The sequence below is a fragment of the Artemia sp. Qi Xiang Cuo genome, chromosome 10 (genome assembly GCF_049724085.1).
Source record: "Artemia sp. Qi Xiang Cuo chromosome 10, ASM4972408v1, whole genome shotgun sequence".
NCBI classification, from domain to species: domain Eukaryota; kingdom Metazoa; phylum Arthropoda; class Branchiopoda; order Anostraca; family Artemiidae; genus Artemia; species Artemia sp. Qi Xiang Cuo.
The window spans coordinates 35,355,513-35,382,430 of NC_142803.1; the positions used below are offsets into that span (position 1 = coordinate 35,355,513).

The 26,918-nt window shown below is 36.2% G+C and overlaps 1 protein-coding gene and 1 non-coding gene across 2 annotated transcripts in view; one reads left to right on the forward strand and one right to left on the reverse strand.

Annotated features, from left to right (window-relative positions):
• Nucleotides 1–26,918, reverse strand: part of LOC148947703 (uncharacterized) — a 196,440-nt gene that overhangs the window by 109,026 nt on the left and 60,496 nt on the right. Inside the window, exons 4-5 of the mRNA XM_089095381.1 lie at nucleotides 4,245–4,398; nucleotides 2,789–3,093 (exon numbers count right to left, since the gene is read on the reverse strand). Coding sequence (XP_088951507.1) covers nucleotides 2,789–3,093; nucleotides 4,245–4,398 — 459 coding nt within the window. The remainder of the gene's footprint in view (nucleotides 1–2,788; nucleotides 3,094–4,244; nucleotides 4,399–26,918) is intronic.
• On the forward strand, nucleotides 19,347–19,419 carry TRNAK-CUU (transfer RNA lysine (anticodon CUU)). Its single transcript has one exon. It is a non-coding gene; the product is annotated as a tRNA-Lys (tRNA).

Below are 26,918 nucleotides of genomic sequence, written 5' to 3' on the forward strand. Positions count from 1 at the left end.
ACCGTAAGACAAATTGTGTTCAAATTTCTTCCTTAAATATAAACGAAGATCACGCTGCCTTTCCATTATAAAAACTTCTAAAAAGATAATGTAATGAGGAAATTTTAAAGATAGTGAATTACAGAGGAAAATTAATTGAATACTTCGGCTATACATACAATAGCTAAGCAAGAAAACTGAATCATGGTAAAATTCAACTTAGGATAAAAACAAAAAATAAAAATAAAACAAACAATAAAAGAGTCCAAACTTTATTACCTTATGTGAGTTCAACTAAAACTCTAATAAAGAGTCTCTCAGCTAAGCTGTAAGACGTGCATAGACTTATTGAAACTTGCTAAGCCCTTAGCTGAACTTGCATAAAGTAACGACATTAGGACTCTTTTATTGTCGGTTTTATTTTTACTTTTGTTATTCAATTAGTTTCTTCTGTAATTCACTGTTTTTGAAATTTCATCTATTATTATTTATAACAATAATTTCATTTACTATTATTATTATATCATTATCTTCTTCACTGTTTGTCTCCTTTCTTAAAATCAAATTCCTCTTGTAATTAGGTTCATACAATATGACAAGTAGTTAGTGTCTAACTGCTTGTCATATTGTATGGAACATGTTACCTGAGCCAGGTCAGAACTGTCACTCGTTTGGCGGCTAAAAAAATCCTAAAATGTTCTCTGGTGTCAGTTTCGAGTTTTCTATTCTCGTGGGAAGGATGTTTCCAGGATAGGTTGAAGCGTGCTTAATGTTTGATGGGTGTTTTTTGTCCTTGGCCAGATATCACCCAGTATTTTTCTCTTTTTTTTAGAGTTAGAGTTTTAACACCAGGTGAACCAAATTACGCAAACGACTTTATTTTTGGGCATTGAGATACAATATTTGTAATGGTTATGGCCAAAATGTTACCCTCGTTTCTCATGGCATAAAATTTAAATTAATGTTGTACAGACAATTTTGACTCGTTCTGTAACATTATACCTCATCCCCACCCCTCAATTGTTACATGGTATCAAGCCTTTGTACAGATTAATGTCTTTTGTTGTTGATTTTTTGTGTTTTCATTTAAGAATAAAAAGAACCTAAAACTGTTTATAAGCTACTATTTCTAAATTTCAAAATTCAAATCAAATATTCCTTTTTCATGTAATTTCAAAAAAAAAACTTTTAGCTGGAATGTTGCAACTTTTCTATAAATTTTTTCATTTTCTTAGGCTAGTTTAAAAAATTAAGTCGATGGCTCAGGCAAGACACTATATTTACCAATTTTACATAATTAGCCATCGTTGACAATATAAATTAATCTTTATTGTCTTTAATTAAATCCTTAAAATCAGGTATTCACTGTTTTTATTAAGGCGGCACAGAAACCTAGGGATTGTTCATAAGTTTTCTCCTATTGACTTTTCGATCTCTTATAAAGAATCGAAAGCAAGGTTACAAGAAGAGGCTTATTTGTAGTTAAGTCCTACATTGATCTATTGATACTATTTATCAACTTGATCAATTGTTTCGATGCATCTGCTTCTGTAGCTTTGTTGTGGAAAATATTTATCTGTTTATTTTCTTTGTTTTTCTTTTGTCTGAACTTCTCCAGCTTATATAGAAAGATATTTCACAGAATTTATAATACTTAAGTGCATCAGTAAACACATAATTCCACACGTTTATTTTTCATTTACTGCGTCTTAAAATAATTAATTGTTATTAGCACTACTCTATCAGTTGAAAAATTTGATCATGGAATAAAAGTATCCTTCTCGATCAGACAAAAACATAATTTTATTATTTTGTATCCAATATTTGCTATGATAACAATGTAATTTCCTTTGGTTAGATCCCTAAAACAAAGAAACTGTAGCTAACTTGAATGGATTTATGAATTATGTCTGAACTGTTATTTCGATTGAAGAAACATGATTCTTTAACTCTTTGAAAAAAACATGGAAATATGCTTTATGATGCTTTTTGGAAATATGCTTTATGATGGTATGCTTTATGACGAATATGATGACCACAATTGAAAAACCTGGTAAAAATAAAACCGAATTCCCCACCTTGATTCAAGTAGATGATATTTTCCTTTCCATACAGGGATCTTAATGGCTTGGATGAAATATAAAAAACAACCGAATTTCAGATTATATTCAGTCCGCTAATCACAGGGAGGTTCTACGTAAATATGCGTTTATCTTTATTTTTTTTTGAAGCAACTAGTAGTTTAGAAATTAATTTATTTGTGGTAATTTTCATTTTTCCTTGTTTTTTTTTGTTTTTTTTCTTTGAGGAACACTAATTTACTATTATAAACTATTCTTAGTTATTTATTTAGCTCTTAAAACTGTTTTTCTTTCTTTTTGAAGGGTGAAATCCTTGTGAGCGATTAAATAAAAAAAACAAGTTTTTTTAAATGAAAGTAAGGAGCGACATTAAAACTTAAAACGAACAGAAATTATTCCGTATATGAAAGGGGCTGTCCCCTCCTCAACGCCTCGCTCTTTACGCTTTACGCGTAACTTTTGATGGGTAGGACTTCATGAAACTTATATATTTGAAATTAACATTAAAATCTGATTCTTTTGATGTATTTATTGGTATCAAAATTCCGTTATTTGGAGTTTCGGTTACTATTGAGCGGGGTCGCTCCTTACTTACAGTTTGTTACCACGAACTGTTTGATACTCCTGTTGTGTTGGTCCCTTTTCTTTCGTACATCTCTTTTTCTTTAATGAATAAAAAATAATCATCTAAATCTGATCTATTTAAATACTAAATTTCTTCTCTTTACCATTACAGCATCAAAAGACAGACCAACAGCAATATATGAGTTGTCAGGCTGATTTAAGACACCCATGACTTCGAATTCATACCCAGCAGAGCCATCTTTCCTATGCGTCATCAAAACTTTGCAACTATGATTTGCCTCACAGTTTCTTGGTATCCCAAAACAGCCTTTTCCAACCCCGCAGTCACTGTACACTTCAAAAAGCGAAAGTTCTTCATGCCAACTTCTAGATGTTCGATATTTGTTTAAGTTTATGGGCAAAGATGAATGGGAGACGGATCCGCCAAGAAAATGTGAAATAATGTTACCTGAAATTAAAGAAAAAGTTCCTAGGGCCTGAGAAGTCGTTAAAAATTAATTAATTTAAAGCTAACATAGCAAATGTAAATTTCGATGCAATTTCATTTTCAAACTGAGACAGGTAGAGAAAAATAAGTTTTTAATCACTACCTCATAGACAGTACCTAAAGGGAAAGAATTACGGGGCACCGTCGCTCAAAGCACCAACGAATAAGATGGTGCCATGAATAAGCTTTTTCAAAATCAAAGGTCAAAAGTTTTCCCGAAAAAAACTTGTGAAGAGGGTAGGTTATGTCCACAGCTCCGCTAAAATATCGGATTTCTTAACCACAGGTGACTGTATTCATACTTATTTGAGGGTTTCCCACTCAACTCCTAACCACGCAGCTCAACATCACTCAAATCGTTAGTACAGAACTCCCCACTAGCACGAATACTCACCGCAAATCCACCCCCTCCCACACACGGCATTAACGACTCAGCCCCTGTGCATGGATACCTCATAGAAGCCAATAAAATTAATCGCTTCCATAGAAGCCCCAAAATAAGATTTATGGTACATTATAGGCTATTTCAGAGGTTTTATATTTTTGGCAGATGAAGAGGTTGCTCTTATCTGTTTGTCATAGCAGTGATAAAGATAAAGGGATGACAGATTGCCGAAGATTGTTCTTTTCGGCCAACCGTCTAGGGCTAAACGGAAAACAGGTCGTCCTCGTCTGGGGTGGGAGGATGTCATAAAGAAAGACTTATAGGAAATGGGAACTTCCTGAGAGGGTGTAAAGAGGGAGGCTTTGAATAGATTGAGATGGAGGAGCGTGCGTAGCTGTGTTGGCCTCAGGCGGCTTGGTGCTGCGGTGAGTTGTTAGTAGTAGTAGTAGCAGTTATAAAGATAATCAAGTTTTAAAAGTTTATTCGTTCGGATGCCAAATCGGCTAACTTTTTTTATGCAACATACAAATAAATATACAAGCAAAAACAAATTCTAGAAAAGTTCTGTATCTAGTGATTTTTCTAGTAAAATGAAAAGAAAGTAAGGAATATGCCATTTTTTTACGAATAAAAAAAATCACTGATATGGCAAATGAATCGCCGAATTATTTTTATGAAACCGTTCAAAGAATAGAAAGTGGAAGAAATGACAAGAGTCAAGATGTACCTTCAGTGGCTTTGCCGGTGGCAAGAAGAATATACCAATTGTCAGCCAAATCAAAACTTCTTCCGTCTACTGATACGACTTTAGGTCTTTTGTATCGGCAATACATGTGACGATTTTCCATATAGGAATCAAGCAGCTCAAAACCGTCTTGTTCCTAAAAGATATACACACTGAGTAGTTTAAATTTCGCATAATTCCTTGACCAAATTACATAGAAATGATATTTTTCCAACTGAAGTAAAAGGCAAGATTTATCCTTAAAAGACGTGGAAATTATCCAAGGTAGAGAGTAGGCTTTCGCACCAAAAGTTTTTGCCTGATTACGTGCTTCACTGAGAACATAGGACAATATGGCTGAAGATTGTAATTTCTTTGGTTTCTCAAAAGCAAAGAAAGTCTAGAGCCAGGAGAAGCATGGTCAGACATGTATGTAGCAGATCTCTGAAATGTGCTACCCCCCCATCTTCTATATATATATATATATATATATATATATATATATGTGTGTGTGTGTGTGTGTGTGTGTGTGTGTGTGTGTGTGTGTGTGTGTGTGTGTGTGTGTGTGTGTGTGTGTGTGTGTGTGTGCATGCATGCATGCATGCATGCATGCATGCATGCATACGTACGTGCATACGTACGTGCACATGCATGCATGCATGCATGCATATGTATATATATATATATGTATATATATGTATATATATATATATATATATATATATATATATATATATATATATATATATATATATATATATATATATATATATATATATATATATATATATATATATATATATATATATATATATATATATATATATATATATATATATATATATATATATTATATATATATATATATATATATATATATATATATATATATATATATATATATATATATATATATATATATATATATATATATATATATATATATATATATATATATATATATATATATATATATATATATATATATATATATATATATATATATATTAGTCAGGTATTTCATTTTAATGGTTCCGCAAGAGTAAAAAGCTTAGGAAATCATGGTTTGGACTAAGCATGGGCACTGTTCTGTTTTTCTGAAGAAACAGAATAAAATGAACAGGGCTTGAATGAAACAGAACAGAAATAGAACAGGCCAACAAAAAAAAGAAGACCTTTTCCTGTTTCTGCTCTTTGGTAAAAATAGAAAACAGCTGTTTTCGTTCAAAAAACAGCTGATTAAACAGCTCTTTTTCAAACACTTAAAGGTTAAAGAAAAAAATCTAAATGATAAGTTTTGGCTTATTATCAGAAAATTATTTATAGCATCAGTTGTTAAAACCATAAAGCTTATCATTTAAAAATTGTGCTTTCCTCTTGTTTGGACATTGTCCGGGCATACGGCTTTTGCATGAAATTAAATAAAAAAAACAAGTTTTTTAAACTGAAAGTAAGGAGCGACATTAAAACTTAAAACTAACAGAAATTATTCCGTATATGAAAGGGGCTGTCCCCTCCTCACCGCCTCGCTATTTACTCAAATTTTTTTTTTTTTTTTAAAAATTACATGTTTTTTACACAGAAAATCTTTTGCGTAACGTGCGATGGGTTGAGGCGGGCAAAGCCCCTTTCGTATACGGAATAATTTCTGTCAGTTTTAAGTTTTAATGTTGCTCTTTACTCTCAGTTAAAAAAACTTGTTTTTTTTATTTAATTTCTGATCGTTTTTTAGTTAATGCAGCTTTTATTTGCATAAAAATTTTACTTTTCTTTTGCTAAATGGATGTCTTTACAAATTAACTTACGTAACTAACTTCTATATTCGTATATTTTTCTTCTGGCAAAAAATACAAAGTTGCAGATTTTTGCAGATATGAGCTTGAAAACTATGTACTAGGGTTTTCTGATACGCTGAATCTGACGGTGTGATTTTCATTAAAATTCATTCACTTGTAGGGGATGTTTCCCCCCTCTTTAAAAAATCGAGTAAATTTTCTCAGGCTCGTAGTCTTTGATGAGTAATACTAAACTTAATAAAATTTATATATTTATAATCAGCATTATAAACACATTCTTTTGATACATTTATTGACATCAAAATTCCGTTTTTAAAAGTTTTGATTACTATTGAGCCATATCGCTTGTTTTTTTATTGTTTTTTTTTTATTACGTATATGTTATTACGTATATGAGGGGGTTCTCCCTTTAGTCAATACCACGCTCTTTACGTTAAAAGTAAAAAAGAAATTTGATTCACAAACCCCTGAATAACAAAGGCCGTTTAATTTGAATAGATAGCTCTTTTGAAAGCATTAAAAAAAACTGTAGCGTAAAGAGCGAGGTATTGACTTGGGGGAGAACCCCCTCACATACGTTATAATTTCTGTTCGTTTTAATTTCTAATATTCCTTCTTACATTTCAGTTGAAAAAACTTCCTTTTTTTTATTTAATTTCTGATCGTTTTTTAAATTATTCTTGGAAATCCGGCGCCCCCTTCATAGAAATGTCCCTTACCCCAAAGAAACATCCTCCACGGAAATCTTCTCCAGAGTAATCCCCTCCTCTAGCCCCCCCTCCAGAAAAAATCCTTCCTGAAAATGGTTGTATACTTTCCAATAACCAATAAATAATGCTGGCAAGTCCGGCGCCCCCTTCATGGCAATTTCCCTTCCCCCATGAAAACTTCCTTCATGAACAGATCCTCCAACATAACCACCGACTCACCCTTCCCTCCCACTACGAGAAAAAAAACCTCCTGAAAACTTCTGTATACTTCCCAATAACCAATACTATTGTAAAGTATTTAACATCAATTCGAGAAGCATTTCCGGGTATCTCCTTTCTTAGTTAGTTGGGCATTTATGCGTCAACGATAGCGGTCCAGGGGGGAGCTCTTGGGACTAAAAGCTAGTCGTGGGAAAGGGGTCGTTCCCAGGGCTGGAACTTCCGTTCCAGGAAAGTTACATTCTTCGCTCATTTCTAAAGGCGGTCCATCTCTCGCCTTCGTCGTAGTTAGTTGTTCTTGTGCTACCTTATTTTCTCTATGTGTATTCTCACGTTATTTAATAAAGACCATGTACCAACGTTTATCGTCTATCTTTGGAATTTACGTAAACCATTACATATGCCAACATAGAAGGGCATATAGAAAGAATCTAAATAGAGGTTTACAGAGTGGTGGCAAGCGGTTAAGACTAGTGGAGCATATATCACTAGGGGAAAACCTCCAAGTGACATTTGAGTGACCGTTATAAGTACTTACGACATCTTACGCTAAATACTGGTAACATATTGAAGAGCTATTTGGCCCGCTACCAAAATTGATTGTGATATTGAGTCGCAAATATTACAAAAGACTGATAAAAAAACGTCTAAATGTTAAGAGGTAGACCTTTCTTCTATTAATAGCGCCGTCTTAAGAAACACTTTCTACTAAATTAACATTTTTAAATCGACTTTTACACAATGATTAATACGGATTTCATTGCGATAACTTTTACCTACTAATTAAAATTTCTATAACTGAGAGTCTCCGGTTGATTTCTACCTTCACTTAGCCAGTTTACGTTTGGTGGTTTATTTTATCTGATTTTATACAGTTGACGTGTGATCTACATTTGACAGTTTCCAACCAAAATTTAACATTTTGAATTCGATAATCGAAAATTAATTCTCATTTGTGACTACATTTGACGCTAGTGATTTAATTGAAACCAACTACAATTGGATCTGGAAAGGACTATCTTTCGTAAGTGATTTACCACGATTAAACAACCCGGTAAATTTTATTATACCCTTGCTGTTAGAAGTGAATTTATTGACCAAAATTTAGCGTCCGTAATTAAAGAACGGTGTTTAAAACAAATATTTAAATTTTTAGAATAATTGCTTTTCAAATTTTAATCTCAATATGTCAGTTTTTATTTCTATTCTCGATCCGGCGGAAACTGGATATAACAAAAAGGTTGCTTTTGATTTTGTAAAACAGTGGAGGGGAAATGGCATATTGCCACCTCTTTTATTTGACTCAAATGATCCTGATTTCGATCAAGATGAAATTTATGATTACATTCAAAAGATCAAGACATGGGTCCCAACAAACCCTCCAACTCCACTGAGCACTACCCCAATTAATCCTCCAATAGAACAGCCTCAACAGTCCCAAGTAATAGGATCGCTAATTGACCCCTTTTTTTTTAGTAATAACGCAACTCACAAAGTCATAAAGTGGAAAAATAATTAAGTTTTTTACAAAATTTGTTACAAAGTTACAAAAATTGAGTTTGTTGCAAAGTTACAAAAATTTCAGTTGTTGTTAAATTGGTCTGATTCAAAAGCTTTGCGTCATTTTTGGCCCATGGTTTGTTTCGCTCCTTTTTTGGGAATCTGGATCCCACGATTATAAATTTTTCAAGTTTAAAAGGTGGATTACTTGTAGTATATACCCCAGGCAAAATAATAGGCAACATGGTTGCAGAGTTTGTAGGCGTGGCTCAATTTAAGGAAAAGGGTATATCTATTCTATAGAAGGATGCAAAAATTAGGAAGGTCATTTAGGGTGTCCTTAGAAGCCAGGGATGATGGTGTAGTTCTTGGAATATTTGCTATAAATTTATTCAAGGAGTGGATCAGACCGTCCTACAAACGGTATTTTTTAGAGACTAGTGCAGAATTTTTTTTTTTTTTTTTAGGTGATGCGTATAAGGTTGCAATACAATATGAACAGATAGAACAGATAGTGGGGAAAGAAGACACGTCTTCTTTTTCCGATGAATTTCTTTCTGCGCTGACGAGGGTGAAATTTGGACTCAATGATAATGAGAAGGCACTGCGAGATGGTACTGATTCCTCGCAGGGAGGTTTGGCTACCCAGGAAAAGGGAGCTGGTTTTAAGGTCCCGTGGGATGGTACTGATGCCTCACGGGATGGTTTTTTTGTTGCACTGTGAGATGGTACTGATTCCTCGCAGGGCGGTTTGGCGACCCAGGAAAAGGGAGCTGGTTTTAATGGCCCGTGGGATGGTACTGATGCCTCACGGGATGGGTTTGTTGTTGCACTGCGAGATGGTACTGAGTCCTCGCAGGGCGGTTTGGCTACCCATGAAAAGTGAGCTGGGTTTGAGGTCCCGTGGGATGGTACTGATGCCTCACGGGATGGGTTTTTTGTTGCACTGCGAGATGGTACTGAGTCCTCGCAGGGCGGTTTGGCTACCCAGGAAAAGGGAGCTAGTGTTGAGGTCACGTGGGATGGTAATGATGACTCACGGGATGTTTTTTTTTTGTTGCACTGCGAGATGTTACTGATGCCTCGCAGGGCGGTTTGGCTACCCAGGGAGAGGGAGCTGGTTGTAATATCTCGCGAGATGAGGTTGATGCCTCACGGGATGGTTTTAATGCGTAGCGCTAATAGTTATGTAGAGATATCAACAGTAGTACTGCCATTTGTCGAACCACAAGTTAGTAGAGAAAAACTAAATAGGTCTAAACCGAGGCGTTCCACAGCAATAAAACCCCGAGGATTTTATTGGGAATAATATCTTAACGTCATTGCATCATGGTATGATTTTTAAAGTTTCTGCAACTTCTTTTATTTGTCGCTGGTATTTTCAGGATTAATTAGCCTTTCCCGGTCATTCCTTTTGCCCTAATTCAAAGTTTATACATAATCCCAACTTTCCTTGTCCTCATCAAATTCAGGGGTATGGGGAACAAGTCTATTTTAAAGTATACAGAGAAAAATGAAGTGTTAAAATATCCAGTTTCCGACTACTGTTGTTAGTGTGGTTCGTTTATACTATGTAAATTTTTACTTTTTCAAGTATTGTGTAGTGTTTGTATTATGTAATTGTTTACTAGTTCATGCTGTAGAATGTTATTAGGCGAGAAGTGAATAATTTTGGAAGGGAATGTTTTGAATTCAATTAAAGTTTGTGGGTTTAATGAGAAGGGGATAAGCCAAATTTGGGAAATTTAACTAAAAACAGGGGGGAGAATCTGTAAAGTATTTAACATCAATTCGAGAAGCATTTCCGGGTATCTCCTTTCTTAGTTAGTTGGGCATTTATGCGTCAACGATAGCGGTCCAGGGGGAGCTCTTGGGACTAAAAGCTAGTCGTGGGAAAGGGGTCGTTCCCAGGGCTGGAACTTCCGTTCCAGGAAAGTTACATTCTTCGCTCATTTCTAAAGGCGGTCCATCTCTCGCCTTCGTCGTAGTTAGTTGTTCTTGTGCTACCTTATTTTCTCTATGTGTATTCTCACGTTATTTAATAAAGACCATGTACCAACGTTTATCGTCTATCTTTGGAATTTACGTAAACCATTACATCTGCCAACATAGAAGGGCATAAATAAAGAACTAAAGAGAGGTTTACACTATATGTTAACATTGGGTAAAGTTCATAACTTTTAGCCCTCCCTCTGGGAACTTCGGGGGATTAAGTCATCCTAAAAGACATATTTATCATATTTTAGACCATGCTGAACAAAATGGCTATCTCAAAATTTTGATCGGGTGACTTTGGGATAAAAATAAGCGTGGGAGGGAGCCTATTTGCCATCCATTATTGTTGGTCACTTAAAAAGGGCACTAGAACTTTTAATTTCCGTTCCAATGAGCCCTCCCACGATATTCTAGGACCACTGGGTCGATACGATCACCCCTGGGGAAAATAAAACAAAAAAACAAACAAACAAATAAACACGCATCCGTGATCTTTCTTCTGGCAAAAAATGTAAAATTCCACATTTTTATAGATAGGAGCTTGAAACCTCTACAGTAGGGTTCTCTGATACGCTGAATATGATGGTGTAATTTTCATTAAGGTTCTATAACTTTTAGGGGGTCATTCCCCCTTTTTTGAAAATCAGCCAAATTTTCTCAGGCGCGTAACTTTTGATGGTTAGCACTAAACTTGATGAAAGTTATATATTTGAAATCAGCATTGAAATCTGATTATTTTGATGTATCTATTGGTATCAAAAACCCGATTTCTAGAGTTTCGGTTACCATTGAGCCGGGTCGCTCCTTACTTACAGTTCGTTACCACGAACTGTTTGATACTCAGAGATCAAAAATGCCTGTTCGCTCGACACTAGTAATAGTACGCTAAGATGCTTTAGAGTGGTTTTTGACAGCTCCAAAAAGATCTCTTCGTTTTTAGTCTAGAAAATGAAAGAGTCTTCAATATGAAAGCATTAACTTTTTAGTCTCTCATTAACTTCTCGTCATGATTATCACTTGCCACGGGTAGTACTTTTATCTGGCGATAACGCTTTTGAGAAAACCCAGTAATATTACAGCATTTTTTTTCCGCAAAAAAAGTGCAGTGTTTCTAACAAAGGGGCAAAAAATTGTCTGTGCACGCAAATATCGCCATGCTTTTTTCTTTATGGTTATTTTCTTCCATTTTCCTGTTCCTTTTTTTCCAAAAATGCGCTTTTATGTTTATACAACATCTTCTCAAACTTTCCGGAAATGCCCGGACATTTCGAAAATAGAACAATTTTCGTGCCCAGACAAATTTTTGGCATGAAATTATGCAGTCACCTCAAATTCATTAGTGTTTAAGAGCTCATAGTTGATTTGAGAGGGGGTGGTTTCTCCCTCCAGACCATGCTTTCCATTCCCGCCCCCCCCCATATCCTGATATTTGGACTTTAGAAGCCATCCTAAACACAAGTATGAAAGAAGAAAGATGGTTAATTATTTCCTAGTCACAGTGTGTAAAACTTTTCAGAAGGAAAATTAATGGTTTAAGGGCACTTTGCATATTTCTATGGCACTTCGCGCTAGGAAATATTATTCTAGGCCCTCCACCAAATTCATTCTTAAGTAAATAAGTAAAATGAAATTTATCAAATTCCGAATTTCAAAGAAATTTAGACTCTTTGCTACATAATACTTTCTTTAAGTATTCTCTTCTTTTAAATAGGCTTTCAAGGGGATGCAAATATAAGGACAGTTTCACTTTTCGATAACTTATCTCGAAAATTTCCGTTGCTTTGTGGCAGAAAATTCTTCCTCCAACGCATGCCACTTGTTCTATCACATAAATTGTTACTACTTCGAACTTTTATTTTAAGAGTAGGAGCTGGCATACTTTTGAGTATGTAGGTACGTTTTCATGTCCATTCCAAAAGGAACAAGGGTAGTGACACCCTCGACTATGACTAACCATAATTGCGTAATTCAAGAATACTAATTCTATTTCTTAGCCGATCCCCCCTCCAGAATCTCTGGATCTGCCAATATTTCATAGGTATTATTTAAGAAGAGATGTACTTTTTGCCCCCTCCCCAGGATTCATATAAATTCGTACTACTGTATTTATGCAAATTAATGAAAAAAGAAAAAGCTTACCAGAAAGCTCTATATCCGGGTTGCAGCGGTAGATAGCAACCTAGTAAGAGTTATAAGAAAAAATGCACTTTTTGCCCCCCACCCCCACCATCCCGAGGATTCATATAAATTCATACTACTGTATTTATATAAATTAATGAAAAAAAGAAAAAGGTTACCGGAAAGCTCTACGTCACTCTGAAAGATAGACTAGCAGTTTCTCCTCAAAAGATTTTAAGGCATTTACGGCAGAGTTGCTAAAGCTGCAGGAGCGTCTTACGATTTTGAAACCCATTGTATCCAAAGACGACTGAAACCAGTTGTTCTCACTGGACTTTACCACAGCCTCAAGGACTTTAGCAGTACGAAGGCGAGTTGGAGTGGACTCTCTTGCGGTTCCTGCATTATTACTTAATGTATCCTATAGTTATAAGGTCAAAGATTGAGGGACCAGAGAACGATCCACAAGTGACAACCTTTCAAATATTGACGGATCCAGATAAGCTGCCTTTTGGAAAAGAAAGATTAATTGCAAAATGAAGGCTTGTCACAAAGTACTTTTTTTATTTTTTGAGGGGTGCAGCAATGAGACTATCGCCGGCTCTAGTATTACAAAAGAGCTCATGCCCATCTAAGACTATGTGTGCTCGACTGCCAATTGGATAGGTGAGAAGAACTTACCATTACAGTGGTATTTTGCATGAGAGAAAGTACGGTAATAACAGCTTCTAGTACAGTCCAACCATTCGACATAAGCAAGGGACTCCTGATAGAACCGTTGCAAACGTAAAATGTAAAAAACTATTTCCAGGATACCTAATTTTTTTGTATACTCAATTATTTCCAATGTACTATTCCATCGCCCTTTCATGTGAAGAGGGATATGAGAACGAAGGTCACTCTCTTTACGACATCTTTTTAAGTTACCATGCTGAACAGTGGGAACTTTTAGTTTTCTAAATAATTTTCGCAGTTTTTTCAATGTTTGGCCTAGTGTAAAGTGTCTTCGGATAGCCTATGCCGCAACATCGTTTTCTGACAGACCCCCCAGCTCTAAACTGATCTTCATCATTGCTTTTGCCACCCTCTTCCGTAGACACTGCATCAGTTTCATCAGAGTTTTCGGCAAAATTATCTTTACTTCCTGAGTTTTCAGAACAAGGAACAGAAAGACCGTCTGAATAATTTTCACCAGTTGGATTGACATCTTAGACTTTATCAAAGGATTCCAAGTAATCTTCTTCGGGGATGTCATTGGCTATGTTTTGAGTGGACCAAAATCAAAGAGCGTGCGTAACAGATGAATGAAGACAATGTTCAATACATGAAGTTCAGGAAAGTGCTCATAGGCTAGAGTCAGAATGCGGAATATCTTACTTGTCAGTGAAAACTTCCTGATTGCAACTTAGATTGCTTAAAGGATATTAGTAGTTGCATGAGAATGATTAAGCCTCTTGAAAAGTGAAACACTCTGGTGCAACCTCTTCTCATTTTTCATCTTCCTGGGGTAATAGGCAGTGATACCTACAAAAACCTTTTGCAGACCAGCAGTCACAAGTCAACCTAGCCTTAGTGGCAGACCGTAAAGCAGCTTTCTGTTTTATTTTAATTTTTTTTTTTTGGGGGGGGGGGAGCAAAATTTATGTGATTATAGATGTTTTCCCAGGATGGTGCTTTCAAGCCCCCTGTTGTTTTTTAAATAAGCTGTTTCATATCTGGCTTATCAAACACAGAAAGTTGCAATTTGTCCTTAAATAGGGATTTGCAGCAGAGCTTCGGTAGAGCAGCTTCTTTTGATCGATTGGAAATAAAGAATGGTCGCTTGTCTCCTGGACAGTATCTGTGCAACTTTACTGCTCAATTTACTGAATAATGTACAATAAGAGACAAGTTATTTTAGTGGAACTAAGCTACACCTTTTCCGTCCTCCTATTTACACAAATACCTACTCTCATCTGGCTCCTAGGCCCTAATTCTACCTAGATGAAACAACATAGTAGCACTATTTGATATATTAGACACATTAGTTCCATTATTTTACTTACGTTCCAATTTTAAAATTGTATGAGGCGTAACCACACTTCTTCATAATTTCCAATTATGATTAAAACACTATTTTGTAACTTCAAAAGTCTCGAATATTTCATTCCCGTATCACGAAAATAAAATCATAAACAGAAGAAAAACAGGTAGAAAAAAAAACAGAAACAGGACAAAATAGCTATTATAAAAACAGAAACAGAACAGGTAAATAGAAAACAGGTCATCTGTTTCTGTTGTTTTTGTATTAACAGAACAGAAACAGGTACTTTAAAAACAGAACAGAAAACAGAAACAGTACCCATGCTTAGTTTGGATCATTGGTTTTAAAAGGATTGCCATCAGCAAGCGAACTCAGCGTCCATCATCATTCTCGCATAAAATAAATGGATGTGTGAAAATGAAATTTTATTTGTTTAAAAAATTTTTGAATGAATTATGAACTTATGAATTCTTGAATAATTTCTAAAATTCAATTTTTGAATTCTTCAATTATGAATAAATGAATTTTTATTCATCTTTTATTCTCTTATAAAAATTGCATTTTTGGTAACGTTCAGCATGAAATATCGAAAAATACTCTGAAGAATTTAGACAATGTAAGGCACTTAACCCATTCAGAGTTCATAGCCTTTTTATTAGATGCAGGGGTGCTGTGATTAAGATACTTCATTCAATGCCATTCAAGAAAAATTAGAATCGGTCATTTTTCAAACGTAATGGAGGAACATAAAACAAGGCGTTTGGCATTGAAACCATACAGAAATACTCATAATTGTCTAAATGACAATTGGCATAATTGTCTAAATGACAAGTGACAAAGTTATGGAAATTTAGGAAGGTTTAGATATGTATGAGCGTTATAAACAAGTCGTTCAAAATACTGTGCATCACTGGGCATTATTTGTTGCTCCTTTCTAGTAGTGAGCAGATTTCGTGGAAAATTCTAAATTTGGTAACTTAGACCGTGTCCAAAAACTCCGCGTTCTTGTATCATCCTGGATAAGTTGTTGGATTTTTCATTCTGACTAGGATAATTGGTTGGATAATCTGACGAATTTAGCTAACCGAAAATCTAGTGAAAGTGTAGATTTTGTTTTGGATTTGTCGAAGAGAAGAACTTATTTGATGAACTTGTGACTTCAGTTTATTTTTCTGTTAAAATATTACAGGAAAGTATTTGAAAATCCTCAATCGCATCGTTCCCCATATTGTAATTGACACTTTTAATAGGAAACCTAAGATTTAAAAAGGAAAGAATTTTTGAATAAAATAATCACAACAATTTGGCAAAAGAAATAACAGTTTTATATTCCTCGCTCATTCACAGTCTTTTTAATACCCTCTTCTAAAATTAACTCTTAAAAACAAAGTTTTTACTTCATGAAATACAGAAAAGTTGTGTTCATTTTACTATCAGAGTAGCTTAGAGTCTATCGATTTTCCCACCCCCCCTCCCCCCACACCTCTTATGTCTCTAGGCTATATAGCCCTAGCATATAGACAGAAGTTCAGTAATTTTGTTGGTTTTAGGTATTTTGTGACTGTTTCTCCATAATAGATGGCACCTAATGCCGAATAACACCAAAATTAGCTTTAAGGAAGAGCTGGAACACAGTCAAGTGGGTAAATTTACAATTTATTTATTATTTCAATCGGCTAAACTTGAAAAGAATGTTTTGAACGTTTTAACGCTGAACGTTAAAACTTGAACGTTTTAACGCTGATTCAAAATACGTAAATGGATATGTTTGCAATTTGTTGCAGAATCAGCAGCATATTCTGCAAAATAGCTTTCGGACAACAGCGTTGGATATCTCGCTGGATTTTTCATTAGATTTTTGCTTAGAGCATCTTTTGGACACGCCCTTAGGCTCAAACTGGAAAAGTGCAGATTCTATGATATACATACCGTAGTTTAGATTACAAAAACTCATGATTTCGGTGCAGGGACAGGGATGGATCTAGAGGACGGGCAGCATCGGGGGCAGCCTGCCCTGGGCGCCGGTTTGTGGGCGGCGCTGGGTCGTAAGGCACTTTTTGACCTCATCAAATTTGAATTATAATATTCCAGCTCCGGTGCGTGTCAGCGTTTAGGAGTGGAGAGTAGGGCGGCTTCGTTCGAGGAGCGATAGGGGTAAAATTGGGCACGAGTGGGATGACAGAGGGCAATCTCCTCCCTTAGAAACGTCTGTAGGTAACCCTCCTCGTAGGAAATAGTTTTGTGCATTCGCTTCAGACTCCTCCAAGGTGTTTAGACAGGAGGAGGTGGTCCAATCTGACAACCTTAAAAGGGCTGTCACAATTTCATGACAACACCAGTGGAAAGCGCCGTTCTGAGCTATGAACGCCAAAGGCAATACCTATTTGTGGTATTGTGGTATTGCGTTCATATTTAGTACAACATTTTTTTTATTTATTTTTTATTGTCAACTTCAATATTAGTATAGTGCTTCCAATATCAACACAACTATAGCATTAAAGTTTTAAATATTTCTGCGAAATGTGAGGTTTAGGTGTGCTGGCGTAAAAAAAAAAAAAAAAAAAAAAATAATAATAATAAGAGGCGTTTATTATTTTTTGTACTGCTGCATTATGCGGGCATAGCTATATGCTGTATCACAGAAACCAGTCACGAAGCCCGTCAAACTGCTATTTCATTAGCAGACAACGGGTGATTTGCTAGATAAACTGATGACAAAGCGTGGTCTCTCAATATTTAAACGATTGTTTTTTGGGGTTTAGGAGGGAGAAAGGTACCTAGGTTAGGTTAGGTTATGTATTTGATATATGCTCTGCTTTATCCCCCCCCCACCTCCTAATGTGCAAATACATAGCCCAGATTTGTTCCTAAACTATTATATATTAATCCTATTTTATTTCGTTAGCATTAAACTAACTTGACTTCTTTGCGGTGCTCGTATAATGCACCAGTACCTTATTTCTTTTTTGTTTTCTTCATGATAATTTTACTTCCCGGAAGACCCCAAATTAAAGGAAGTATAGCCTGTTATGCGTAGAAGGAGAAAGACCCACAGAGCTCCTGAAAATGTTAATGTTGTTAGGTACAAACTTTTCTTTTTTGTACAGTCACATTTCACATTGTGTATATTTCTGTACTTATTGAAGGAATGAACAGCATTTCAAATTTCACAGTTCAGGCACTATTCAACGGGACACAAAAAAGCACAGTATTGTCAGGCCTACGGTTCGATACAGGGTTGCCAACTCCCGACGTCTAAAGAGAGTGCAAATCAAGGTAAAAAAAAAGTGAATTTTGCTAAAAAAGAGTGCAAGTCCAAAAACTTGCGCATCCCCTTTTCTGCATCCCCTCTGAGGTAAAAAAAGAGTGCATTTCTCAAGAAAAGTGTGCAAGTTCGCAACCTTGGAAAGGACATGAGTGTAAATCGAGAGATCAGATTCATACAAAACTGTGCAGATGGGACGAAGGGAAGACGGGGTGTCATCCCAGGGGCATAATTTCCCATGGAACTGGGGGGTGGGGGCAACTACCCCGCCCAGACCGCGGTTTGCCCCCCCCCCCCGATCCCAGCTGAAACTTTGTTTCTTCCAAAATCTTGTCAAAATAAACCTGCATAATTCAAGCATCAACAGAAACAGATCAGTTTTTTATTAAATATTTACCCCCCTACTATAAATTACCTTTATAATACTTTTAAAGTACTAAATAGTACCTTTATGGTACCAAACGACGTGTTTTTTTTTACTGTCATTTTTCCTTGATTTGGGAAAATTGGCTCCAACTTTGCCCCCCTCCCCGGGACTTTGACGAAATTACGCCGCTGATGTCACCCCGAGATCCTCGTAAAACTTGGAAAATAACATTCTGAAAATTCACTTGGTAAATATTTACCAAATCATATTATTGAGTAACAACTAAAGTGAATATACCATTCGATGCCTTTTTTTATGCTGATTACGAATATAATAATCATTTCTATCGGAAATGAATTTAAGCCTCCCCCCTATATATGCCAATTCAGGGTATATATTTCTACATTAGGGGGTAAAGTTTAAACTTACCTCCCATTTACATCATAAATAAAATTTCCGATAAAAATTATTATTATATTCGTAATCAACATAAAAAAAGGCATCGAATGGTATATTCACTTTAGTTGTTACTCAATAATATGATTTGGTAAATATTTACCATTCACTTAGTTTGAATTTAATGAGCGCAAATAAAAACTGATATCCACCACATGGCTAATATGGGAGTAAAGTTCATTTGTGATGCAAATGGATGTTATATTTAGACTGAGGATGCAATTCTAGGTATATATTTGCACATCCGGGGGGTGGGGATATATATTCTGTGAATATACAGGTTCTAAGAAATTCATGAATTTCTTAGAAAAACTGGAAAAACAAGGAAAGAAGTGAAGATAAAGGCTGTCCCCCTGCAAAATGTGTTAACTAGGATTATTCTGCACATTATAGAGTAAGAATTGTTTTCTTAATATGTTTCCTTATGTCCAGCTGGACTCCTAGGCTTAAAACACTACTTGGTCTAGTATTTAATAAAGTTCATTTTTGATGCAAATGGATGTTATATTTAGATTGAGGATGCAATTAAACAGTGTTAAAGTAATATTCAGACGATTTTTCAGGGCAGCGAGGAAGTAGATTAGCCTTTCTACCGGTTTTAGGTTCTTGCAATAACAATTTTTACTATTAATATCATCGTTACATAATTGTAACAAGCCCGGCTAGCTCAGTCGGTAGAGCATGAGACTCTTAATCTCAGGGTCGTGGGTTCGAGCCCCACGTTGGGCGTAATTTTTTCATCTCCTAAACTAATAACAGATTTAGGAGCATGGACTGTTGGTTTCACTTTATTCCATCATTAATTGGTGGGAAAGATAGAGGGTTTATGAAAGAAAACAGATTTATTACTTAAACAGATAGTTATTCAATTTTATCTTTTTTTCTTAATGTTTTTCTCAGTTGGTGGTCAGCACTTGTGTTATTTCTTCAGTTATTTGATATGACTTAACTTTTTTGTCAATATTAGGATTTTGTTAGTTTTATCATAGCACATAAGAGAAAACGATGGACATCAAAAAAAGGAGGAAAGCCAGTCGGTTAAAATACAGACGTATTAATTTGTTGTAAGTCCCCGAAACAAAATGAAAGTTAAAAGTTAAACGAAACACATGAAAATTAAAAGGGTTCTAAAGGGCCCAAGTACATATTTATTTTGGTATACTAGGATCAGACTAAGCTCAATTTGGCGAGCAAAAGCCACCTTCATAAGAAAAAAAAAAAATTAAAACCTTGCACAAATTTATATTGTTTTTTTTTAACGATCTTACTGAACTTCTCAAATAAATAATGCATTTCACAAATGGTGGGGAAAATATCAAAATAAAATATTCCGATTGAAAACATGATTTTGAAATTTTTTAACACGTAATTCAAATTTCGAAATAATGAAAATTTCCAACACGTAGTAAATTGTTTCATATTTATTCAGGGATAATTGTTTACCTTTTCAAATGTCTGCAAAAACGGTGTTTTAAACGACGTAGCAAATGTTGGCTTAAAAGGTACCGACAGAAACATGATTTTGATAATTTACGGCATTTAGTTCCATTTCCTTCAAAATTTTCCATCTTTGTACAGGAAAAAAATTGTCTACCTTTTAAAAAATTTGTGAAACAGGGCAGATAACAGTATATTTGAAAAAAAAAATCGATTATAGCTGAGATGTGATATAGCTACTGCAATTTTAGTGTCCGTCTGGGGTAGGCCTACTACACAATATATACAAAAAAAAGAAGCGAAAATAGCTTTTTACACGGGTTTCTTTTTCAACAAAAAAAAGTTGATTTTCAACGTGGCATGCTTGGTTGGTTTACCACGCTAGTTAGCATTTTTTTATTTATGATGAACATGACCCAGAAAAGAAAAAATATAGGAAATAATGCTTTACGAAAGTTACTTTCTACCTATTAATGTATTTTCGTTTAGCAGTAAAAGATATCCTAAAATACTTCGTGATAAAAAAAAGAGATAAGAACAATTAGGAAATCTTAAAACTAAGTAATTCCCGCCTCGGAATTAAAGCCCCGGCGAGGAAGCCTTCCGAGAACCCATGCATAAAATGTGTAACAAAACAGCACCTAGTGCCGGGACTTTGGGTACTCGCATTTCCACGCGCACTCTATACTAGGGAAGTTAGTTAAGTCCCTTACTCGCGTCTAATCAGATAAGCTACAATCGGAACTCTTGAAAATAGAGAAATTATTCTATGCCTGCGATTCGAAAGACCAAGCTCGACCCCCCCCCTACTAAAAATACATTCAACAAAACGATTCTCCTCAAGGGCGCCGGCAGAAAATTTTCTAGGGGGGGTCAGACGCCAAAATAACAGTGGTGCTTGGGTGATAGTTTAGGTGGTTTAGGGCACCAGACTACGACTTTACCCCGAGAAGGGCGAATTTACAACCAATTAAAATCCTATGAAGCTAATTGATTTAAAAGTATCAATAACTATATTTTAGGCTTCCCAGTTGCAAAAAGAGTAATGCCACATAGTGGCAGTACTGAATTCAACCAAGTTGATTCGCTTTATTTGTAATGAAATTTGGCTACGTTTGGTGATCTGTAATTGCATATCAGTTATAATGAAGGGGGGGGGGGTGATTCATTATTTAGGTGGGTTAGGGTAGATTCCTACGAAAGTACATTTTAATGGACAAACTGCTTACTCTTGGGACTTCAGATAAATGTTGAAAGAGGTGGGGGGGGATAGGAATTAATCAAAATGTTTCTCTATACAGCTAAAATGTTACATTCCCATATCTACCAGCACAAAGGTGGAAAATCCAAGGCAGGGCATCATCAGCCCTTCCATGAAGTTTCTTTGGGATGGCAAATATTGCAAGAAGCTCAGTTTTCATCAATTTGTAAACGGTAATATTTTTCTTTTTCTATTTATATGAAGTACTTCAATGTATTTTAAAAAATATATATAATACACTTATCAGTAAGAAAATCCTATTGTAGGGGTTGTGATAGCTTCGGTTATATAAAAGATCATAAGTCTCACAGAATTTCCATCCATACAAAGAATAATACTCCTTTTCATCTAACCAAAACTATTTAGTATTAATATTAACAAGGACTTTTTACCAAAATTACTATTCATCGCCCATTTTTAAGTAAAGATAGATAGATAAGATAATTTATTCAGCCACTAGGCCATACACAAACATTACAATGATTATATAAAACAACAGCCAGTTTACACTTAAATAAATGGTATAACTACTAACAACAAACAAAAACCTTAAACCCATTATTTAGATCTTTTTAAACCCTCTTTTATAAATCCAGTCACTGCTTCGATCGTCTCCCGCGATGAAGATTTAAGGATCCCAGGAAAAAACACTTCCCCATCACCTAAATACTTCAATCTCAAATTTGAAAGCCTCTGGCACACCGTCAAAAAATGGAGCATTTCTTTCAAATACTTTTAATCTACTTTTTAAGGGCAAACCATTCGCTCGGACCTGGAACCACAGACGCAAGTTTTCTCGTGGCAAATTCAGCTTGAAATAATATTCTAGTCCAAAAGACTCTTTTATCTTAGAATACTGGCACAAGGTTTTAGATTTTCGAATCTGTTCATACCAGAGCTGGATCTCTTGATCCCCCTTAACATGTTTTAGCTTCCGATAAATTTCCTCTGGATCGCCTGTTGGACCAAGACCTTCATTCCAAGCCTATGAAAGTCCGGCATTATCAAGGAGGGCTTTAACATGGAACGGCCACGATCTTTTTCTACATTGCTGCAATAATTCAAAATATGCGGCTTTCATAAGCCTCTCATCTGGTAGTTGGATAATTTTCAGCCAAAATTTTACAACTTGTAGTAACCTTTCTTTATGCAGCGAAAACAAATCTAGATAGACCCCGGCGCCGCGCCGATGAGGGAAGTCCAGCGGCGGCGGGGCCAAAACCGGCGTGATAAATGTTGACCGCAAACATTAATGTTTTCATTAGTCTTTCTCAAATCACAGCTTAAATTTACAACAGATTCGAGCCTTTTCATGAGTTAAAAAATTCACAAGTCGCTGGCTAGAAACTGGTCTTCTTCGTTATTCATCAACAGAAGTAGAAATGGGGTAGAAACGAAATGGATGTGGCGTTTCAGAACCCTTGCATAATACGAGTAGTTGAAGTATCTATTAGCTATGTATTCTTAACATAAATAATTATCAAAATTAGTACTTTTTTTTCATCAAGCATTACAGCATACAAAACTTCAAATACCGTATCACAAAATTCCTCTGTTATCTGGGTAAAAACTTTGAATATAATTTTGAACTCATAATGCCCTTTGCCTATATTTGTTTTGTCACCTTTATAATCGTTCAAACGAGTGACTTTTATATTGATTGTTTTTTTTTTTTGCTCGTTTGGGTTCTTAAAAATACTTTTTGTATTAAAAACTATTTTATAATCACAATTTTAAAAAAATGAATTTTAAAGTTTTTTGGCTTCTTTATGTAATATGTGTCATGTAGGCTAATGTTGAACTGCTGCATTTTTATTGCATTTGGCTGCTCTTTTGGATATTATTCGTTTTTTCTTTTGGGGATTCATTCCAAATTATAAATTGATAAATACCTAATATCAGTCAAATTATAAACTGCATCTAAAAGGAGTAAATTTATCAAATTGAAAAATACATGATGAACACTTCACATGAGAACACTTCAATTACAATGAAACAAAAAGCATTTTATGGTTTATTCAGTATGAAGAAAAATTAAGTCCCAGCTATTTTCTGGTTCAAAATGAAAAGCTCATCCGTTTTAAATGTAATTAAGTGAAATAATATGCAGACTGAAGTAGCTCCAGGAAGATGTTGAGATTTTTATCCTAGTTTGTCACTTTTAATCCAAGCAAAATGTTAGGACACTTGGTATCAGTTATTGAGTTAAAGCTTTGATTTCCAAATGCTCACAAAAATTACCAAATTTAAGAAAGTCGCAACAATAAGTCACCTGTGGTCAAAATACTCAAAGACTCCTCTTTGATTCCCACCCAGGCTCAAAGCTTCTGCTATGAGTAGAGAGGGGTCAGGAGGCGCCACCCCTCACCCCTGCTGCCACCTATAACTTTTTTTACATAATTCATGGATGGTTATGTGTGTCGGTCGATTTATTTGATGTTTTTCATGGATGTTTAATGGTTTTTGTCAGTGAGAATTTGAAAAACAGGAACTTTGTCACATTTATGGATGTCAACAGCAATTCATGTCTGTTATATGGTTTTCTCAGTGAGAATGAAAAAACAGGAATTTTCTCACTTGGAAAAACAGGAATTTTCTCACATGGAAAACCATAAACCACGTGGTCCTGTCACGAGTAGCACCTGTGAACTTGATTTACATAATCGCTAGGGGAAATTATTGATTCACGAAGGGGAGAATTAAGAAACATTAAGGCTTCTTTAATCTTAGGTCTGAGGGATAAACGTTCTTTAGGTCAGAGAGAAAGATTAATATTCTATTTTTAAATAGGGCTTCATTGATCTTTAGTGTCAGGAATTATAATTGACATCACTTGTTATCTTGGAATTATGCGGGAGTCTAAAGAGATAAAAATTCTATTTTAAAATACGGCTTCACGGAGCTTTAAGTCGGAGAGATAAATTGATATTCTAACGAAACCCTAATAGTTTAGCTAGGAAAATTTATGAGATGAAGAGATTAACGTAGGAAAGGGTTTCCTAGAAATTTGAAATGCGTTAGCGCAGAGATGCCAAACAAAAGGAACACGCTGAAATTACGTTTAGGGATTATTTGGGGCGAAACCGTTTTATCCATTTTATGGGATTATTTCGGCGAAACAGTTAGAGACATTTGAAAGAAGATTTTAGGAAAGGTTTTAGAAGAGAATTTGAGGGTGAAACTCTGTGGTCGTTATAATACACAAGTTCCATTTGAAAAGTGTTGTGAGGTCCTCTACCCCAACCCCAAAGGGTTCCGATCCCCCCCACCACAACCCCGAAGGAAGCCCCCGGTACTCAAAGGTCCCCCAAGCTCCCATAGAGCCCCAGCCCCCCAAACGCCCTCCTCAGACCCTCAAAGGCCCTCCTCTGGTCCTCAAAGGGCCCCCGGACCCCAAAGGGCACCCCGGACCCCAAAGGCCCTCCCCCGGTCCTCAAAGGTCCCCCGGGCTCCCAAAGAGCCACCGGCGCCCCCAAAGATCCACCCAGACCCCCAAAGGCCATCCCCGGGCCCCCCAAAGGCCCCTCGAGCTCCCAAAGGACCAACGGGGTCCCAAAGGCCCTACACCGGTCCCCAAATGGCCCCCAGGCCCCCAACTGTCCACCCGGACCCCCAAAGGCCCTCCCCCGGCCCCCAAAGGGCCACCCAGATCCCCAAAGGACCAATCGGTCCTCAAGTGTCCCCCAGACTCCCAAAGGCCCTCCCTGTGCCCCAAAGGTCCTCCTCCGCTCTCCACAGGTGCATCGTGTTCCCAAACGACCAACAGTGTCCCAAAGTCCCTCCCCTGGTCCCCACATGTCCCCCACGCCCCCAACGGCCCTCCCCGATACGCCCCAGGCCCCCCCCCACCCCCCAAAGCCCTCTCCCGACCCCCAAAGCCCAACCCCCGGTCCCCAAAGGTCCCCCCGAGCTCCCAAAGGACCACCGACCCTCAAGGAACCCACAGACCCTCAAAGGCTCTCCCCAAGCACCCGTCTTTCGTTGATGTGTGTTGTCTGAAACCTATGATTTGGGATGTATAGTTTGCTACTTCAGGCTTTTCTGAGCTAAGGTTTCCTAGTATTTCGTAGGTGAATGTTTTCTGAAACCAATAGTTTGGGATGATTAGTTTGCTATTTCAGGCTTTTATTAGCTAGGTTTCTTAGAATTTATTTGGTGTGTGTTGAGTTAAACTAATGATATGGGATATGTAGTTTGCTAATTTTGACTTTTCTGAGTTGGATTTCTTAGTCTTTCATAGGTGTGTGGTGTCTGAAACCTATGATTTGGGATGTGTAGTTTGCTATTTTCGACTTTTCTGAGCTGGATTTCTTAGCCTTTCATAGGTATGCGTTGTCAGAAAATTATGATTTGGGATGTATAGTTTGCTTTTTCAGTCTTTTCTGAGCTAAGGTTTTCTAGTATTTCGTAGGTGAATGTTGACTGAAACCAATAGTTTGGGATGAATAGTTTGCTATTTTTGACTTTTCTGAGCTAGGTTTCTTAGTCTTTCGTTGGTTTGTGATGACTGAAACCGATGATTTGGGATATGTAGTTTGCTATTTTGACTTTTCTGAGCTGGATTTCTTAGTCTTTCATAGGTGTGTTTTGTATGAAACCTATGATTTGGGCTGGGTGGATTGATACTTTTGACTTTTCTGAGCTGGATTTCTTAGCCTTTCATAGGTGTTTGTTGTCTGAAACCTATAGTTTGGGATGACTAGTTTGCTATTTTTGACTTTTCTGAGCTAGGTTTCTTAGCCGTTCATAGGTGAGTGTTGTCTGAAACCTATGATTTGGGATATGTAATTTGCTATTTCCGACTTTTCATAACCGGATTTCATAGTCTTTCGTAGCTGTGTGGTGTCTGAAACCTATGATTTGGGATGTGTGGGTTGCTATTTTTTTGACTTTTCTGAGCTGGATTTCTTAGCCATTCGTAGGTGTGTGTTGACTGAAACCTATGATTTGGGATGGTTAATTTGCTATTTTTGACTTTTCTGAGCTAGATTTCTTAGCCTATCATATGTGTGTCCTTTCAGAAAATTATGATTTGGGAGGTGTAGTTTGCTTTTTGGACTTTTCAGAGCTAGGATTCTTAGTCACTCATAGGTGTTTGTTGTCTGAAACTTCGGGTTTGGGATGAGTAGTTGGCTATTTCAGACTTTTCTGAGCTAAGGTTTCTTAGTATTTCGTAGGTGAATGCTGTCTGAAACTTATGATTTGGGATATGTAAATTACTATTTCGGGCTTTTCTGAGTTGGATTTCTTAGTCTTTCATAGGTGTGTAGTGTCTGAAACCTATGATTTGGGATGTGTAGTTTGCTATTTTCGACTTTTCTGAGCTAGGTTTCTTAGCCTTTCATAGGTATGTGTTGTCAGAACATTATGATTTGGGATGTGTAGTTTGCTATTTCAGGCTTTTCTGAGCTAAGGTTTTCTAGTATTTCGTAGGTGAATGTTGTCTGAAACCAATAGTTTGGGATGTGTAATTTGCTATTTCCGACTTTTCATAACCGGATTTCTTAGTCTTTCGTAGGTGTGTGGTGTC